At 38.9% G+C, this 20,661-nt stretch overlaps 1 protein-coding gene across 2 annotated transcripts in view; it reads right to left on the reverse strand.

Annotated features, from left to right (window-relative positions):
- The window catches only part of STARD9 (StAR related lipid transfer domain containing 9), a 108,735-nt gene that overhangs the window by 3,582 nt on the left and 84,492 nt on the right, over positions 1-20,661 (reverse strand). For both annotated transcript variants that reach the window (XM_050710853.1, XM_050710851.1), the window contains exons 23-33: positions 18,986-19,469; positions 6,963-18,107; positions 5,962-6,159; positions 5,494-5,677; positions 3,995-4,141; positions 3,251-3,356; positions 2,510-2,652; positions 1,834-1,898; positions 1,541-1,746; positions 1,054-1,133; positions 543-701 (exon numbers count right to left, since the gene is read on the reverse strand). In XM_050710853.1, the coding sequence (XP_050566810.1) occupies positions 543-701; positions 1,054-1,133; positions 1,541-1,746; positions 1,834-1,898; positions 2,510-2,652; positions 3,251-3,356; positions 3,995-4,141; positions 5,494-5,677; positions 5,962-6,159; positions 6,963-18,107; positions 18,986-19,469 (12,917 nt within the window). The remainder of the gene's footprint in view (positions 1-542; positions 702-1,053; positions 1,134-1,540; positions 1,747-1,833; positions 1,899-2,509; positions 2,653-3,250; positions 3,357-3,994; positions 4,142-5,493; positions 5,678-5,961; positions 6,160-6,962; positions 18,108-18,985; positions 19,470-20,661) is intronic.

Consider the following 20,661-nt stretch of genomic DNA (forward strand, 5'->3'; position numbering starts at 1 on the left):
ATAACAAGACGAAAATGCAGACAGGACTCTCCAGTCTCTATCACTGGATGGATCAGTTACTGGCTCACAATATGAGAATGTAACATGCTAAAATTGCAAATAAGCACTTATAGAAGAGCCTTGGTGTCCAAGGATGCAGGTTGAGGTGCTGTAAAAACATGGGATGATGTGCTTAAAAGCACTGTCCTAAAACTGCTATCTAACACGATGTATGGTAATTCAGGGCATGAGGTGGACGTGAATTCTATGGTCACTTAATACAATTCTTATGCTATGCTCCAGGAAGTGTATATATACATATATATATGTATATATATACTCAATATATATCTTATATATATATTAATATATTTCTATTATATATAGCATAATCATATATATAATGTATTTTATATTATATAATGTATTTTATATATATTATAATGTGTGTGTGTGTATATATATATATATATATATATAAATAAAAATATCTTAGGTTACTTCCTACCTCTGAAGTGTAACAGCTTTTTACATCCAGAGTTGGACATACCGCAAAATCTTACCTGTGCCATATAAATAACTCTGGTGATCTCTCTTCCATTCACTACATCGGGTTCCAGTATCCAGGCGCTTGGCAGAATTTCCCCTCTCACCACGTCTTTACAAGGGTGAGGCATTGAAGCATCGTAGACAGACTGAATAGCCAAGACAGACAAGTTCTCCTGCATGTGAGAAAGTGTAAAGAAGACAACTTGAGTTTTTTTATGCATACGGTAATGTTTTGTTTACTGTGACACATATTTCTCATATTACTTATTAAATAAGCTCTTGTTTTTTGCTAGAATCCTGTTTGTTTGTGATCAGAATAAGCTGTAACAATTATGTTACTGCCTAATAGGGCTTAGTTCATGATTGTCACTTGCAAGTGGATTTTATACATAATTCACTTGTGTCATATCAGCATAGCTTTTCTTCCTCCGCTGCCATTTCTGGAATTATCAGCACTAACTTCTCTTCCTTCTGTCCTTGAACCATGAGTTTAGAAGAGTTACTCAGAGAAAACATGCATTTTACCTCTTTGGCTTCTACAGTGATGCAACAGAAGTCCCGGGGTTGCTTTAGGTAACACAGTGAGGTATCGGTCACTAAATATACTATGGAAAAAGCATCCAAGAAAGAAAGAAAGGAGGAATTAGGCTTGGACAACTTTAACTTGTCGCAACTTCCCCCAACCCCTAAACTGTACAAATGCATTTTAACTCTTTGTTGCAGCTGCTGTAGTTAATATGCTATAAACAACGTGTCATTAACATACTACTTTTTCAAGCCACTTAAGATTTATTCTGCTGTTCTTCTGACTTTCAAACCACTGCCTCTATGTGTACTGCTGCAGCATCTGTATAATACAAGCTGTACTTGGAACAAGTCTTGCAAAAAGGAAGTTCCCTTATTAAATAATGAAATTTGAGATAAGATGCCTCTAACTTTCTTCCTGGCTGACAGTCTGAGCTGAGAAAGTACCTAATGATAGTGCTGGTCAGTTGTTTGTGTTGGTACTCACCCAGCTGGATGTGGCTGGTTACCTTCTTGTGTATTCGAGCTGTGTTGATGGTTCTGTCATACAGATGCCTTTTGCCAGGATCTCTCACTAGTCCCCACACAGACGGGAGAGGTCTTTCTATCACTCCTGCTCCTAAGAATCCATGCTTTGTTGCCGAAGGGAAGACTTTGTAGTAAACCAGCACCTCTTTTTCTGTACACTGGTATCTGTCAAACACAAATGAAGAGTCTCGGCACAAAAAAGGGTAAATTGCATTAAAAATCTCCCATTATAAAGACCTGCCATAAACTTACTTCCAACCACCTGCTGCTTGGCACGTGTAGAGATTCCTCAGGTTCTGAGAACATGCTGCCATCACCTTAGAAAATAATGACAAATGTACAGGTAAGATAAAGTTGTATAAATTATACATTGTCTTCTACTCAAGCTACTCATTTGGTTTTACAATAAATACGTAGCTTTATAGTGCTAGTAATCCTTTGGGAGTGTTAACAGCCAGCCTTACTTCCATCTCATATTCTCTGCTGAAGGAGGATTTATATGAACCTAAACCAATACAATAGCCGAGGCTATTGTGAGAAAACGGAGAGTGGGGTAGCACACACCTCCAAATCAAGTGATTCTGTCTGATCTGAAACATGAAGTTTGTATGCTTTCCTTCTGGCTACACAGTCATACGTAGTCACACAGGTATATATAAAACCTGCACTGTACAAATCCTTGGGAACTAGAAGAGTTCAGTTCAGCACTTTCACCAGATTCACTCAAACATTTCAGCTAAGGTGCAACAGTCTCTTCTGAAATGGTCTTCCACTGGGGTAGCCGGCCTCACCTTCCCCCACATTTAAAACCGATCAGTGTCCCCCTCTGTACCTAATAAGTAGCTGCTGGGAGTGTAAAATAATAACGCTTTCAGTACAACTTCCAGTAGGAGATACAGGAAAAAGCAAAAAGTACTTATTTACTCACCTCAGTGGTAGCATTGGCCAAGATATGTTTGGCTAAATCTTGGTATCCTTTTGTTGAAGAGGAGCTGACTGAAATAGTTAATCCATGGGTGAACCTACAGCTGATGCTACTAGAAGGAAGGGGTGGCTGAATTCTGCTGGCTTCTGCAGGAGACAAAAAAAGTCATAAGTGGAAAATGTAAAGAGGAAAACAATCACTAAATCGGTGCAGAAGGTGTAATATTAAGCAGTTTACAGGGATTTAAACCCTCTATTACAGCAACTGATCCACACAATCCTGATGAACGACTGATAACATTATTATTGGTCTAGACAATCTGGGTGTTGGTAATTACACTGCGGTTATATTTTACATCACTCAACTTTAAAAGTTATTAACCACATACACGCTAACAATCTAAAGAAGAATAGACAACATGAATTTTGTGGATAAAAATAACAACTTGCATGTATGGTCCTATATTCTTTGCAGCCTTAGCCCCATGCTTTTTTGGTTTGCTCAAGAAATTCTCCTCCCACCCTCTCAAAAGCCTATACAATTATGTTACAACAACAAAAGAACCAAATCTCCATTGACTTTTCCAAACTCTAGCTACTGGGGGACAGTATTTTTCTGAATTCAGGTAATAGAAAGACAGCCTCAAAATACTAGAATCAAATTAGATTTGGATTTACATAAATAACAAGTATCATTTGGTTTTGGGATACAACTCAAACATAAGCAAATGTATGATTTACTTACCCAACGTTGAATCCTTCTGTAGTTGCTCTAACATATAAAGTTGACTGTTTCTAACAGCTGAACGACCTCGTGCATCTCTTGAAAGCAATGCATTTCCAGAAGAAACCTGGTTTAGGAAACAGCAGAAATGGGGGCTTTTGGTTTGAACCAGGAAAAATAAAATGTTACACAGCAAGTGGAATATTCCTAACAAACCTGCTTTACAAGATTGGAATTTTCTCTTTATCATAGGATAACTCCTTTGCCTTTCACTAGGTTAAGAAAGGGTAGCTCGACTCTGGAAGTTTAGCAAACCAAGTGTGACAAGCTAGCATAGGAGCCTACTCTAAAAAGTACTTTACAAGTTCATGTTTACACACACAAACTCTCAAATCAATCTGTGCATCTTTCTTCATTGAGGGAGGCACAGTGAAAATACCAGATTCTGGTTTACCACAAGCAAATGCTCTTTCTTTCTAAAACGTGACAGATAGTGGCATTGATGTCAACAGTACACACTGGCTCTTACATTTAAACAAACAAAAAAAAAAACGGAAAAATAAAAGAGTCACTGTACTCTGGCAATTACGTGGTAATACCCTACCCCATGTAACCTGTCTGTGCACTACTGACACAAACTTGCCCTGCTTGATAGCTGCGACAGAATATGACCCATCAGAAAAAAAGGTTTCTATCCTTGTTCTCTCTCTCTGTTACCGTGGAAGCATTAGGAGACATCAGTTTCACAAGGCAGTTCTTTCTCACCTGTCCATCCCAGCTGCTGAGTTTACTGGCAGCATACGCAGCAGTATTGCTACTGTTGTAACCAGACGTTGGGCCAGAGGAGAGGCTGAGGCTGGATTCTGTACATAAAGTGCTTGTACTTGCGAGAGTCTTCAGCCTTGCTTCTTCCTGTAATAGACGTCACAGTGTCACAAATCAAACTACACGAACTTACCTTGCACAACACCTAGTCAAATCAGTAACAGCACTAAAAAATGAAAGAGGAATAAGCTGGAGTCCGATTTCTTTCAAGGAGTATTGACAGGACAAAGGCTGTTGCTTTTTGCTTAACACAGAAGGTATTAAACAAGCAGGCTCATTTGAACCAGTAAGATCATATGAGCTACAGAGCAAACCACCCTGTAAAACCCACCAGTCTAGGAAAATCTGGATAATTCTACCATTGTTCTTCAGCTACAAGATTCCAAGCTATCAAACCAATTCTACGATGTTTAAGGAGAAAAGAATATTTTAGAAAGATCTTTTTTTTTCAGTCTCGTTACTTTTTGCCTGGCATAACATGCTGGTCAAATGTAGCTGATAAATACTGAAGGTTTTATTGCAACCAATGCAACCAGTCAATGCCAGCCCAAGAGATGAAGAACAAATTACTTAATAAGAAAATACTGAGAACTGCAAGAACATTTATACTTTCAAGGGTGGTTTTAAGTTTTGTTTTTTCAACTCAGTTGAAGTACTTTGATGTTTCATACAACAGATATGGAAGCAGATAAGATCTGGTCGTAAGTAAATAGCAAGATCCAGTCATCTACTGGTGGTGCCTGAATTCTAGGTACCTTAAAGGGTGGACAGCAATGAAATGAGTGTTCACCACATACGCACATTTGTAGAGGAATTTGGAGAGGAAGTCTGCAGCTATGACTAATGCTGCATTTTCAGGCAGTGACGAAGATTAAGGCATGAAAGTACAGTCAGTAACTGGACAGAAGAGGTACCTCCCAACAAGGTATTGTCCTTGAATAATGATGAAAAATTCACACACACAGACTGTGCAAGATGGGTAACAAAATGCAGAAATAAAAGTACCAGTTAAACATGCATACACAGAACAGTCTAAAAAGAGAAGAAAAACAAAAAAACAAAAAAAACACCACCAACAATTATGTCCTTTCTGTTTAAGTACATGCTGAAATAAACTCAGTTTACCTTTTCAAAGTTTTCCAAAGACTGGGCATGTGCCCAGAAGGATGACTCTGTAAGCTTGATCCAATGAGAAAACAAAAGTTTCTTGCAGAAAAATTGTGCTCAAGAAACAACAACTCCAGAAAGATGTACTTCAGAAGGATGAACAGTACATCAATTCAGTATTACTAAGATTTTTTTTAAGCACAAATTTCCATTTAATTATTTGGCTTTTCTATGCGTTATGTCAAACAGGAGAATTACTGAACCACAGAAGTTTCTTTAAAAAACATGCATCGATGTGTACAACGTGAAAAAATTTCCTCTGTAATGCTCACCTTCTGTAACTGAGAAAATATTTGCTCCCTTATACGTCTTTTTTCTTGCTCAGCTCTCTCCCGAAGTTTGTCCCTAGCTCGTGCAATCTCAGTTTTGGTTTCCTCTCGTGCCCTCTGATAGTCTCTGAGCATCAGTTCAATCTCTGAAGGGTGCTGAATGCTTCTTCTTTTTGGTTCTTGAACTCTGTAAGGATAGGTAAGTGGGAGAAAACACACATAATATAACAATATAACAGTGTACAATGAGCCAAGACTGAATCCCTGGCTTTCCTATATATTATATGCATTAATCAGGTTCTTGTTATAAACTGAAATAAACTTGATGGAAGATTTCAATAATGGCACGTGTTTCTCCTGAGAGACAACTGAGTATCCTGAGACAACTGCCACAGGAGTCTCATCAGTGCACACACACTGCGAGCACTGTTAATGTTTATCAAGTCAAAAGGGAGGTTTCTAATGCCCTACCTTGTATTTTCCACCACATCTCTTCTCAGCTGCTGCAGATATTCTCGGCGTCTGCTAGGGAGCTCTAGATCCCTGTGACTAGCATCCAGTGTTTGCAACAGACTGAAATGCTTTTGAGGACTCAGACTTCGGCTTCTGTGGTATCTTTGCATCCTTTTTTCTCTTTCCTTCCTCAGGGTTTCAATAGTCCTCATGTGTCTGTCAGAGAAACACAATTAGAGCAACAAAGTGCACCCTGCAAAGTTACAATTTCTGTTCGGTTGTTTTTTTAAAGCCTTAAATACTAGGTAGCTTTGTAATGTAAGAATTATAGGAATCTAATAACGTACACTCCCCCTGCAAGTACCCCCTTCAGTCACATGCTAAGAGACGCAGAAGTTCTAAAACTCCACTGCTTTTATAACAGTAGGAAATGCATACAAAGGTCTTGGTTAGGGCTTGTAATGTCTGAAAAGGAAATGTGAGGAAGAAGAATAGCGTAGCTCCTCCTGTTTTTTTTAGTTACGATTTCAAAACAATTCTATAATCCAATCACAATTTAGGAACTTATTTTTTTCATAATTCATTTTGTGTATTTATGGGTATTTAAATGTTAGTTTTGGATATTCACACAGCAACATTTATTTACAGAAGCATGAGATGCGTAAACACGATGCTTTGATTACTTTTACACTGCAATAAGTCAATGAAATACACTTGCACGGTCACCAGGTATGCATGATCACTCTTAGAGCTACAGGTAATTTTAAGAGTGGGGTGACGTTAGATTTGATTTACACTGAATCTTATACTTGTCCCTGTTTCCTTTAAGTAACCTCTAAATTTTCTTTTAAATGCATTATTTAACTCTATATAAAATAATTGCAATACTGTATCTCTTCACATACAGTTCACTCAGTGCAACCAAATGATTAAGTGCCCTTTACTGCGTGTTATTTATGCTGCATGAGGTTGTACGTGAAGTGAATTCAAAATACTTAATACAACTCTAATTAATTTACCTTTCATAAAGTTGTTGCTTTACTGGAATGGCCATCAGGTCATCTGCAGTTCCACTCTGCAGAACCCTCAGCAGCGCATCCGTTTCCCCAATGCCGTAATTCAGCTTTGCTTCGGTCAGTTCCACACTAAGGGGATGCTGATGCAGATCCAGGTGTATGCCAGACATAATCTGAGCACGTTCTCTCTGAAGCCTCTCAATCTCTCTGCTTCTGCTGTCACAAAGCTGGGATTTCCCTTCTATTTCCATTGCTTGTTTGCTTCCAGGTTTAGTTTCTGCCTGACTTTGTAAGTCAGTTGCACTGCCACTCAGGCTGAGTAACGAAGGAGGAGGACTGCCCTTCACACCACACCAGTTGCTGAATTTATTGTGTATGGGTAAGTCACGAAGACTGTAGCTCCGAGGCCTATAAGGCTTTACAAAAGTATTTTTGTTCGCAGGAATTTTGGTGTCACATTCAGTTTCAGTGACAGAACTTGTGTTGTCATCTTGTAAGGAAGTTTGCACATCACTCACATCAGAGAGGAGAGGGCAGCTGCTTTCATTTTTCCAGAAGTCACGAAATTGTAGAGAAGATGCTTCTACCAGAGGTTCTGAGGACTCGTTAATGCTTGCCTTACTTAAACACGTGGCACTACTTTTTTGATGAAAAAGTAAGTCAGATTTTGGAGGTGAGTAGTTGTGAATCAATGCAGAATCAGAATTACCAACATAATTTTCATGTCTAATTCCATCTAAAGAACCTCTTCCTCCCCCTGTGACGTACGTGCAATGAAGTGAACGCGCCGGTGGATTGCAGCCTCTAACATCACCTGTTAAAACCTCTGTATGGCCAGAGACCTCTAACATACTACTGGAGTGATATAGTCGTTTTGCACAAATTGTAGTGTGTGCGCCAACAGTGTATCTACGTTGGTGTTCCACATCTTCTGAACCATCCTTTCCTAAAAACTTTTTGGGTGCTTTCTTATCTGAGAAACCTCCAGATGTGTTTCTTATGCCCTTGCTGTCTCTAAAAGTGCTTGATTCACTATCTGTTTCAGTCTGTGAAAAATTGTCCACGTGAGGTTCCATGCCAGACTGCGGACCCGACCTTTTCTTTCTCTGACTGTGAAGGGGACTTAAAGTGTCACCGGAATATCCAAAAGGTTCCTTAATAGAGCAGGTAGGCTTACTGAAAGCATTCTGGCTTTTGGGGCTAGCACTAAGAGTAAGAATAGGAGAGGAGGCCCTATCCACTAACAGCGTATTTTTGTAACGAAGTTTTCTTTCTACTGGAAGCTCTGGTTCATTGACACTTCTTTTATCCTGAGTATAAGATGCTGGAGATTGAAAGGTGCTATTAGTAGGGCTGCTAACAACAGTGCATGAAGAATCATCTTTCCCTGAACTCAGTGAAGATGATGTGACAGAAGAAACTCTGGTACTAGCAAAAGCAGCATTCTGCTGTGTGTTTAATGATGTTTTTTGAAAATCTAAGGTCGGAGTAGAGGCTCTGGGTAAAAAAGGCAGACGCATAAAGGAATCTTCTAAAATGCTGTCAAGACTGTCATGGAAGTCAGGATTGTCCAGATTTCTCATCTCTGTTTGTTCTTGTGCTCTTTCTTCAAGAGCAAGAGTTTCCTCCTTCCTTTTGGGAACCTTACCTACATCTGCACCTACTCCTTCCAAATCACAGTTTACTGCTCGAGCTGCCCTCAGTTCATTTTCCATTTTTACCTGCACTTGTTTTTCTTCGTGTTTGCTTTTGTTCCTCATTTCTTCCAAAATCTCAGTTTGAGTGCCTATATCTGCTGTAGTTTGAGTGCAGCTATCCGATCTAGCAGCTTTTGCACCTTCTTCAGTTTTTCTTTGGCTTATTTTGGCATTTTGTTCATTATCTATAATATTTTGTTGGGAGAGGTTTCCCAACAGCTCAGAAGTGTTCTGGATAAGCTGTGACAGGTGCATGGACAGGTTCTGCATACTTGTCCAAGAAGAATGTTGCTGAAGTAAATCTCTGTTTGTTTCCTGCTTTCTGGCAGAAACGTCTGTGTAGCTTCTCTGGTGTCTTCTCTGCCTTTTATACCTTGCTGTAGCCACTGTTTGTGTTCCCTGCTCACATGTAATTCCTGGTGATTTTTTGGAAGACCTTTCTGACTCAGAAGGATATAATAGCACAATTTCATCAACCTGCATTGCAGAGTTACCAGGATGCGCAGAAGGGTTCTCAAATTCAGCAGTGTTATTTTCTGGATTAGTTTTCAGTGTTTCAATGGATACATTGCTATACTGCTTGGTACTGTCACTTGAGTAAGCAGATTCAAAGCCTTGTCTGACATCCCATCCTTGAAGACCTTCAATGCTGCTTAAAGTGCTCGACAAAACTTTCGCAGTAGCATATGAACTGAGATGAGAATGAAAAGGCGAATTCTGAGAATTCAATCCATTGTCCACACTGGAACATCTAGTAACTTTACGACTGTCCAGATTTAAAGGCATTTGATTGCAAGACACATCACTTGCACTTCCAAAAACATACTGCTTCCAACCAATCTTGCACAATTCATCTTGTTGCCACAGATGAATATATGGGTTGATATCACTTGAATTAAAATGCATTGCATCTTTATCGTCGTGTGAAAACTTATCTGTTCCCGGCTGGTATCCAGCTTCTTCAACTCTCCCTTCACTACACTGAGCTACAGAACTGCTCTTTGAATGGGTATTTTCTTCTGCACCCACAGAGCTGTAAGCTGTGTGCAGTAAAGATGGAGAATGAATAGTACTGTCTTTTAAAGACTGGCTGCTTTGGGTTCTTGCTGCATAATGTACATTTTTTAGATCACAGTTTGCAAGCTTCTTAGTCTGTGTCGTTCTTTGCTGAAATCTGGGCTTAGATTTAACCTGCAGAAAGTTCTTTGATTCCTGCTTTGAAAATCTTTCAATTCCGTGAAGATCATCTTCAGTTGGTGATGGAGGCTCTACACTCATATTTAAATCTTGTAACGATTTAGATGCAGAATATAACAAATGATCTACCTTAGATGAAGCTTCAGAAGTATAATCTAGATCAGAGAACACAGCAATAGCTGGGGCTGATAGTCTATGACTTTGTAGATAAGGTCTCTGTTCACTTTGTTTACAGCTGTTTGTATTCTGGGTAGTAGACCATGACCTTTTGCTCCTGAATTGTACCAATTTGGATTCTTGCGTAGGCAAATCATAGTCTTCTGTTAAAAATTTTAAGGGGTTCATTTCATTATTCATTAAAGAAAACTTGAGTCTTTCTGATTTCAGAGTCTCATTCTTCATTGTATCATCTCCTGTTGTTGAACAACTGTCTGCATCAGCATCAATACTTGAATCTGCATTATTTTTGCAAAGTGAAATCCGTTTTCTACCATCTGTATTTGTTTGACCTGAATTAGCACCACCTGTAGGCACGTAATGACAATTGCCTTGCAGATCTCCAGGACTTTTTTCAAAACCTAAAACAGTGTGATACAGTTGTCTGGGATCACTGCTTCTGCTCTTTGCTGGACCAAATGAATCGCACATGTGTTCAGGATCCACGTTAACATCTCCTGGAAAATATGTATCTGTTACATCTTGTGGGTCTATTAATTCACTTGTAGAATTTGAAGATACCCTAGTTTGCTTTTCAGCTTCCCTATTTACTGATTTTCTTTGCTTTTTCTTTACTACAGATTGTTCAGCCTCAGTACTTGAATGCAGTTGTTCCTCATTTCTGTTAAGTATTTTTCTCATTTGTCCCTCTTTAACCAGAATTGGCCTTCCAGTATCCCAAAGAGGTAATGATGATAATGACAGAGAATCAGCATCATCCGAAACTTTCTTCGTGTGTTCCGTGCAAGCTTTCTGTGCTAGAACTTTACCCCAGTGTTGCTGATCAACTTTGTTATCATTGTCAAATTGTTGACAATTACTTCCATATATAGGTTCCACATCTACAGTGGAACTTTCATACAAAGTAGAGTCTGTGTCTGATACTGGATAATGCCTGTTTTCTTTTGCAAGAGAAAGTAAAATACTTCCTGAAGCATGTACTGGCTCATCAAATACCACAGACTTATCAGACTGAGTGTCTTGCATTTGTAAAACAGCAAATGGAGGATGTTTTAATATACTGGTATGTGAAATACCACACGTGCCAGTTACACCATGGTCTGTATCTGCAGCTGAAGAAGATTCTGAAAATGCTGTTAAGGACGGGTAATTAACTTTTGCACATGTTTGGGGAAAATCTTCTTTCACAGACTGCACATCTGCAGAACCTGAGGATACTTGGTCGGTCAAAATGGTGTCCTGAAGTGAGTCCTCAAGATGACTAAATATTAGAGATTTTGAGTCATCAAGTAAACAAGTATTGAAAGCACTGAAATTTTTAGAGCTTTGAAACAGTTTATCTGTTGGAGCATCTTCTGCAAAGCAGGTTGGAAGACACTTTGATTCTTTACTGCCAACCTTCCCTAGGCTTTGAAAAGCAAGCATGCCTGATTCTGGTACAGTCATACTAGAAGTGTTACTGTAGTGCTCTAAGTACTCGTGCATTTTGTTTTCTTTAGTATCATTGCAATTCTGGAAAGAACCTTGAATTATTGTCCCATTTTGATCTGTTCCCACGGCTTCCTCAGGGAGTTTTTTATTCCGAGCATCTGTGGCCTCTGTTACTGCAGAATTATTATTCCTTTCATCTCCTTTTTGAGAAACATCAGGAAAAGTTACAGATATGCTTAAATCAGTTGATTCTCTTTCAAAGTATTTTGTTTCTTCAGACAGAACAGCATCATTTTTACATTTGTCTCCATTGCTGTCAAACAAAAAATCTGCAAAAGATACTGGGCTATGCATGAGACCAGGGTTGCTCTTGTAATTTAGAAGCTCTTTATTAGAATGTGGATTTTCCCACAGAAGCTTGTTCAGACTTTCTGAAAGGGTAGACATGTTCTCAGAAATGGGGCTCTCTGGACAGTCTACACAGCACTCTTCTGAAGTCCTGTGTCCCTCATTTTCTCTTGGCTCATGCTGATATCCAGATATACCAGGAAACCCCGCATTATCATTTTTACTGCTTGTTATACTACAACTTGTGTTTAAGCATTTCTCCTTGTCATCACATTGTGATAGACTCCCTGAGTGAAGTTCTGTCTCAGTCATATTAATATTGTGAAACATTTTTTGAGAAGAGATTTCCAGTGTAGAATGCTTTGCTTTTTCCCCTGCATCTTCCATCGCTTCTTTCTCTGAAGAAGAAAGCAGGTTTGAATTATCCAAATGCAGTGAATCAGGCATGATGGTATCCTTTTCCTCTTGATATTGTTCTTCTATGGAATTAAAGCAGTCTTTTGATATTTTGTTAACCATTAAATCCACACTGGGTTCTTCATGGGAGTTGCTAATATCCTGAATTATATCTTCAGACGAATCTATTTTTTCCAAGGAAAATGGATTTTCTTCTGCTCCTTGCTTAAGTGCAACAGTTTCAGATTCATCACCGCCCACACAATAGGGCACAGAAGGGCTGTTCTCACTGACGGGTTGCCCAGGTGCAGAATTGAGTGTATTGTTAAATACAAAGGGTTCTTCCTCCTGTCTGTCCAGTGTGGTCCTGTTTTGCAGGAAAGCTTCATTTCTACTTTGAATCTTATCAGAAATAGATGTGTCAGCTCCCACTTTGTTGACTGTTTTACCTGGAGTACTGACACAGACTTCATTCTCCACTAGTGTTTCATAGTAAGGAAGAACCGCTCCAGTTCCAGCACAGCTATTAGACTGTTTTGTATGCCCTTCTGATGCAGTGGGAACATCTGGAACAACATGGGAATTATCACTTACTCCAAGATAGAAAAGTTGATTTACAGACTGACACAGAGAGTCTTTATCTGAATCTTCATGGATGTTTTCGGTAGACTTCAGTGTTGCTGGTGGATTTTGCTGCTTGCTGGTTTCTTCATTGCTTCCAGAAAAGCTGGTAGACACCCACTGGCTTTCTCTTAAGATTTCATCTAGTCTACTGTCATTATGGCAACTGTCTTTATTTTCAGGGAATAGTTCACTGAGGTTTTGTAAAATGATCAGTTCTACCTCCTCTGTGTTTTCCAAAAACATCTGCCTTTCTCTGTCTGTTTTGTCCATTTGATTTAGATTCATCAAATGCACTTTCTCATCAACAACTCTGGAGCCTATGGAATCCAATCCACAAATTTCATGTTTTCTAATGATACTTTCATTCAATTTTTCTGAAGTACCATGCTCAGGATATTGTAAAGAGCAACTCATATACGTGTGGCTGTCCTCTTTAACGTGGAGACGTTTAGATTCTTGCCCAATTGTATATTTGTCAATATTAATACTATCATCAACTGAACATTCATATACATAGATATCTTTCATCACTGTGTTTCTTGTATCTGTAGCAGAGTCCACTGAGCCATGATCTTCACTCATTTCAATAGGATCACAGTATTGTGAATCATCTACTGACAGCATGTTCTGTTCTAGTCCTGAACCTGTAAGGTATCTTTCAGGGATCTCATACTGATTTAAAATTTCTTCATCATCTCTATCACAATTCACCTGATGCAGAGCTGGAAACTCTTCAGGAAATAAAACATTTTTGTCTGTACATATGTCTTCTTGCTTCATAATAATCAGTCCCTCAGTGTTTGTCATGATAATTTGTTCTTCGCTCTCAGTCACTTCACATCCACTAACCTTGTTTTCCTGGTCAAAGTTTTCATGGGGTAAGCAATTTGGTATAAAATGTTCAGTTAAATTGCTAGACTCTACTTGCTTTTCGTTTTCATTTTTTTCTAAAATATTTCCTTGCCTACCTGTGATTAGTACTGTTGCAGCTACGTCCTCCATATCAAACACATTTTCTATTGTTCTGTTTCTCTGTAAAAGCCCTTCACAGTCATCAAGGAAGCCTAACGTATCCTGTGTAACATCTGTTGTGTGGGAACACACAGCTGAAGGAGTGTTTTGGGGAGAAACAGAAAGCTCCGGTGAATAAACAGCAATTTCTATTTTCTCACTTTCCTTTTTTGGGCAAAAGCTGTTTGTTTTAAGACAGCTATCAGAACACATGAGTGCTTTTGATTCCTGAGTGTGTTCCACATCAGTGCTACCTACCTGTGATTCATCTTTCTCTGCCTCTTCATGTGTGAGGCACAGGTTTGTATAAACCTCACATTGAACTTCAGAAGCTACAATATCAATAGGTTTATTTGGATTTTGAGATAGATTGATGCTTGTAAAATTCTCTGCACTCCTATCGGCAGTTACACTTTGGGCTTTGGGTACTGGGTATTCAGGTAAACTTTCTACCTGTCCAGATTTAATTTCCAACATGTTTTTTTCTAAGTTGACTGCACTATTCATCAACTTTGTCTCTTCTTCATCAGTGTTGGCTTTTGTATTCTGATAAGGAACCATAGCTTCTTCTGGATCAGTTTCTGGGTTTCTTAAAAACTTGTATTCTTTATTTATATACAGACTCTCCTCTTGAGAAACAGTAGCCAACTTATTTGTGTTGTATTCAAATACTCTTCCCAATTCTGAGTTTACATGATCTTCAACAAGTAAAATGTCCTCCAGGCAATCACTTTCAAAACAGGCTTCTTTCTCTTCTCTTGATTCAAGTAAAGATTTATTCTTTGTTTTTGTTTCCAATGGAATGGTTGCATCAAATTCCACAGAAATGTCAGTCAGCTTATACATACTGTTCTTCTCCCCTGTTGATTTTGAAGAACATGTGGTACAAAGGCAGTTGGAATCTATGTCAGAACAACTTTTTGTGGTACTGACTTCCATAGTATGATTAGATGTAGCATCATAATCTCCTTTCACTATTGTGACATGCTCCAATAATTTATCACAATTTTCAGTCTCAGAAGCACTTTGAAAAAGATTAACTTTTGGTGAAGCTTGGTAAAATACACTTGAATTGGATTCTGGGAGCAAATTATTTATACTCTCACAAACAGCAGCAGGGAAGGACTCAGTGTCCTTCCCGTTTACATTCACCGTGAGATAACTTGCTTCATTTACCATTAGGTTTTTGTATTTGGGTACAAACTCCTTCTGAACTACAGCCTGAGAATTGCTTTCACTGCTTTCTGCTTTTATATTGTCAGCGCACAATGTAGGGTTTTCTGAAATATGTTGGGATAAGCAGCCTACAGGACCATCTGCTACCACACATTCAGGGGAGTAATTTTTTGGAACAGGTTTGCTTTTGAATTCGTAATGATTCGATGAAGACAACTCTGGATCCTTTGGTTCGTAGTCTTCATCATCCCTTAATGAAGGTGCTTCTGACACAATCTCTGCCAAGCTATCTGTGCTTGTTTCCATACAGATTTTCTCTTTTTGAGACAACTCTACTGGTGTTGCAGATTGGTCATAACTTGCACTGTAAGCAAGAACTAAAGGGTTACACTTATATGTTACCTTCTTTGAGGAAAAATCTGTGTCTACGGTTATTTCTTCTGCAGATATTTGTTCATAATCTGTATCTTGCATTGTTTCCAAATTACCCTCCCCAGACCTGAGGAGACCTAGTGTAACAGCTGATTCTGCTCCTTGTCTAGCCAATACCTGAAGCTCATAAATGCTTCCTAGAGAGCAGTTCTGATTTGTTAAGTTACTGAGAAAGAAACCTTCATCACAACATGTTGGTATTTCCCTTCTCGGAAAAAGCTGCACATGGTTTCCAAACTGAACTTGTTTTACTGCAGAACTTTGTGTTGAGGCCATGTTATAAGCAAGTCCTGTGTAAGATTCAGCAGCAGGTGAATTGACAGATGCACTTCCAGTGTTCAAATCTGTTATCTTTGATTCTGTCAAGTTATTGTAGTCATCATCTAGGTCATCTTTTTCAATATTTCTGAAGAAATCATCTTCTAAATCTGAATCTACATACCCATTCCTCTGCTCCAAAACATGCACAGGCAACACAGAAATAAAAGGTGCTTTTTCCAGATTGTGATCTTTTGGCAGCTCTGGATGAACTGTAGGGAGAGAATCCTCTTCTTTTCCAGGTACCAGTGACAAGCAGTCTGCAGTGGAGGTGCTTTCCAAACAGCCGAATGTTTGTGTGCATTCAGTGGTAGACCTGTAAGTAGATAATTCATTCAGTTGTTCTTGTTCAGGATGATTTGACATTGAATGTTCATAATAATCAGGTTTTGCTGAAATGCAAACAAACGAAGAGCTTGGTGCTACTGAACTAACAAATGAGGATGTTATGTCTTGAGATTCCAAGGGAGAATTTTCATTAGCATTTGTCCATTCTTCAGTAATCCTTTTTAATGATCCATTCTCAGAAACTCTGCTTGTAGCTGTTGTTGTTTCAGGTAAAGGTATTTCTGATGTGTCAGAGGAGAAAGCTGAGTTTATTTCCTTTATACTATGCGATAAATGAGTAATGCTGCGTATCTGCTTAGAGCCAGAAACAAAAGAAAATTCAGCAGCTGACTGTTTTAGGTCATCTTTCTTCAGCCAACCCTCTGGTTTGCTCAAAGAGTAGAGACGAGCATTTTGAAATTCCAGATTTTCATGGGAAGAAGGTACTGTTATTCTGGGGCTGCCGATTTCAACCTTTGAGTCACAGGAAGACTGAGCAGCCACAGGAAGACCATAATACAGTCTTCTATCGAGTGACCTTTCCTGTTGTACAAAAGAGACCGTTGCCTCGTTCAGAAACTGCTTGCATGCATTACTGGAAGCAGGCTGTGATTTAGTGTCCAAATAGAAGGAACTACTCAGCTTCAGGTCGTAATTTGTTCCTTCTGTATCTCTATCGCAGATCTTGGACTCACAGTCTTCCTCAGTCCGTATAGTTGGTAATGTTGGAGTTTGTAACTTCCAAAAAATCTCTGCTGGCACTTCATCAGATGAATCAGATTTGGATTCTTCTACTGGGTCTTCTGCTGGTACTTCTTCTCCATCACCCAAGCTGTCCAGAGAAAAGCTTCTTTCGGCCCTTCCCAGTCTCCTATGTGATGCGTAGGATGTCACCAAAGATGAAAGATGGTGTTCAGTTCTGCTTTTGTAAAGCCTAGCTGGCTGATGGGGGGCCTTTAACTTGTGAAACTGGCTTTTATTTCGCATTTTGACTTTATTTTCCTTTTCTACCAGAGAGTCTTGTGACATTTGACTGTCATCGCTCTCAGAATCTTCTGGGTTGGCAAAACATTTATTTCTGCTGAAATCTTCTTGTTTCAGTTTCTCTGCAAAAGCTTTTGCATAAGCACAGGAGAGTGAATCTACAGAATAGGAACTGTCAGTATCAGAAATCTCATTTTCATCATCTTCTTGCCAGTTCCCCAGCATATCTGTGGCTGTTTTGGACACTCCAGCACTTAACAGCTCAGCACTGTGCCATTTTTTTTCAGCGTAAGAGAGTGGTGCCTGTGTGTTCATCTTAGTGAGATTTCCAACTGATGTTGCTACCATCAGAAACTCCTGCTGTTCCACTGATGATTTCTCATGAAAGGCTGAGGTTGGCTCTCTCTTCAGATTCTTGGCTGTTTGGTTTAGATGTGCTGATGGCAGGTTTCCATACACTACTTCTTTCTTCATTTCTTTAGCAAAATTTTCTGGAGAAGAACTATGGTGCTTCCCATTGATATCCATTCTAGTCTTTTTATTGAATACCTGAGCTCTGTTTTGTTCTAGATAGCTATTTGCAGGCTGACTCAAATCTCCTGGCACCTTTGCTTTTGTCATTCTTGTCCCTGTAATGAAGGTTTGAGGCTCATCTTTCTCCTTAAAATGATCAGGAGAAGAGCCCTTAGAAGTCTGTTTTTGACATCCAGCTTGCCCTGTGCTATCATCCAGCTTTTCAATTTTTTGATAATTTTTATTGTTATGAGGCATGATAGCTGAATCATTAGAGTCCCTTTCTGCTCTTTTTTTACTTCTAAATGAGGATCCTTTTTGTTTTTCAGTTAGCTGCTTCTGTACTAAAAAGGAGATACCTTTTTCATCATTAAGGTCATCATCCCTGGAAACATCTTTAACTTTTCTGAAAGGATATCCTACAGATGACAACTTCTCAGATGCATTGCCTTCACAGCATTGATCGGTATTTGGTGAGGTAGATAACTGTGAGATAGTCTCCCCCTTCAACAAACAGCTGTGGGAATAAATAAGAAATATAGCCCAATACTTGCTTGAATAACATACTTTACATTTCGACATCAGTAACGCCTTGCATTTTAAGAGTAATGGCACATGAAGCAAGAACCTCAATGCCTTTCAAAATCAGTTTCTAGCAGAGAATTAAAAAAATTCATATTCTGTCAGTGACCATACAGTCCAGTTCCCTAGATATCCTGAAATAATTTCTACAACGGAAATGAATAGCTTGATGCTATGTTGTATAGCTTGGTATTTAGTCTCTGTAGTCTAAAGTAGCTGAAAATGTTAGTTAAAAATAAAGGATAGCTCTTAAGTCATAGTAATTCACTTAGCAGAGTTAAGCTAATTCCTGCCTTTGGGACCATACTGTGATAGTGACACCATCACCCCAATTTTTAGCATTGTGTAGAGATGTTTATTTAGCTTGAGAAAGGCTAGCCAACTTCAAAGTCCAAGCCAGAATCACCCTAATGATAAAAATGCTCAGAAGAAATACTTTGACTCTAATTACAATAAAATAATGGAGAAATTATTATTTAACAGCAATTTGAACAAGGTAAGAACTAAAAATTAAGACAGTTTTGGAAAGCATTTACAATGAAGTAAAAAATGCAGAAAGGCTTGAGAGAGGAAAGAAACAAAACACTGAGATAGACCGTGTCAGAGAGCTAAGCTAGGAATGCACTGTACAAATCTAAGGAAAAAGAACAAACAGCTCCAGTGTGGCATACGGTATAGTATATTCAGTGATATCACAAGTTTTAGGATTGTATCAATAAATTGAAAGGCATTCTGGATTACAGGTGGCCAGTGAAAATACCTTAATTTAAATTATTTTTGAGAGTGCAGAGGAATTGGTAGATGTTAACTTACCTGGGTACCTGGGGCAGATGGAAGTTACAGAATGAATGCTGCCTGTGTTGCAAGGAACTTGAACCCAATGACCTCCTCCTCTTTTGTAATGGGTGATCCCGAGAGGCCTGTACTGCAATATTTTGTTTTAGGACTCGGGGTTGTTTCACACACACTTCACTGAGCCAGCAGCTAGCTTCCAGCTGCTCTAGATTTTGTTTGGCTTCCAATAATTTCTGCTTCTTGACTATCCTTTCCAGCTGGAATTTGACCTTTTTCCGTCTGATGTTTCTTTCTGCCTTTTTTAAGGAGTACCTTCGCAAGAGCTCCAGCTGCACCAGTCTCTTCTTGTTCTGCTGTAGCAGGGAAGGGCAGATTTCCTGCCCAATGCTACTCTGCACCTCAGCCTCTGCATACAGTGCAGATTCTGTTTGCACTGCAAACTCCCTCTGTTGTTGCTGAAGGGCAGCTAGTCGGTTATTCTCATTTATAAGCCACTGCTGGTCTGTAAACAAAACAATGATTGAAAGAAAGTAAAAATCATAGGAGAAACATTATTCATTAAGTTAATTGGCCCTGAGAGCCCATTTCAGAACAGAATTCCTATGTACGTAGAGCAAAGCCTTGACAAGACATTTAGAGAAAAATGTATCATTACTATACAGAAAACCCATTGGGATAAGCGCTCAGGTAGCAACTAATACTGCAAGATATGAACAGGGGGGTTGGCTGACACAGCTAAGAAACTGGTGAATAAGACTTTGTAAGCAAAAAGTTTAACACTTTCCAAAAGGATACAGACTTAGATAGTCAATTTGTCAAAGATTACACTCAATTATCTCGATTTTTTTCTTAAAATACAGAGGAAATATTTCAGTGCCCGAGTTCCTTCCTGCACAATTTTCAGACATGAGGTAGGTATTTGCAGAGTGAACTATGACTTGATCAGCTTTTATAATGTGAAATACACTACTACTTTTGCCTTAACTACTCTGAAGTCACATCTTAAAGTTCAAATGCTTTACGTAGGGAATGAACATATGTGCACTGGGAGAGGAGTTAACACAGGAACAACTACGGCTGCTTCAGAAGCACTTGCAAAAATGCCTGATCAGAGCCCATACATCTTGCACATGAGCACTTTAGCATGCAATGTACTTGAAATGAATGAAAAATTCCTGCGGCAAGGACACGGGTGAAGGCAACGCAATCTTTAGTTATAAGATGAACACACCCAAAAAAGACATATCACCAGTCAATGCATGTTTTTCATAAAATCACCAGTCTACTCCATAAAGAGAGTTAGATTCTCTCTTTTTACGGATGTGCCCCATATTTCATAAATGCTAAACATGCTTCTCTCACAAACCAAGTGATTATCCTCATTTGATAACAGTATTTTACATCTGTTTAAATTCTTCATCTTTTCTAAACATTCAGAGAACCTGATCTTTGCAGTCAAAGGGGAAGCAGTAGAGGACACAGAACACCATGTTGATTTGTTTTTAACTCTTGAAGCAAGACCACTTTACTCCATGCAGGGGAAGTGCTTAGTGGTTTTTCAGTGTTTAGGCATGTTCTCTTTAAGAGTTTGTTCATTTTTAGGCTAGTATGAAAATATACATAATCAGCTGCACAGAGTTAACCAAAAAAATAAAATGCTTAGCTGAAAAAGCAACATACAAATCACAGGTAAA

The sequence above is a fragment of the Cygnus atratus genome, chromosome 5 (genome assembly GCF_013377495.2).
Source record: "Cygnus atratus isolate AKBS03 ecotype Queensland, Australia chromosome 5, CAtr_DNAZoo_HiC_assembly, whole genome shotgun sequence".
NCBI classification, from domain to species: Eukaryota; Metazoa; Chordata; class Aves; order Anseriformes; family Anatidae; genus Cygnus; species Cygnus atratus.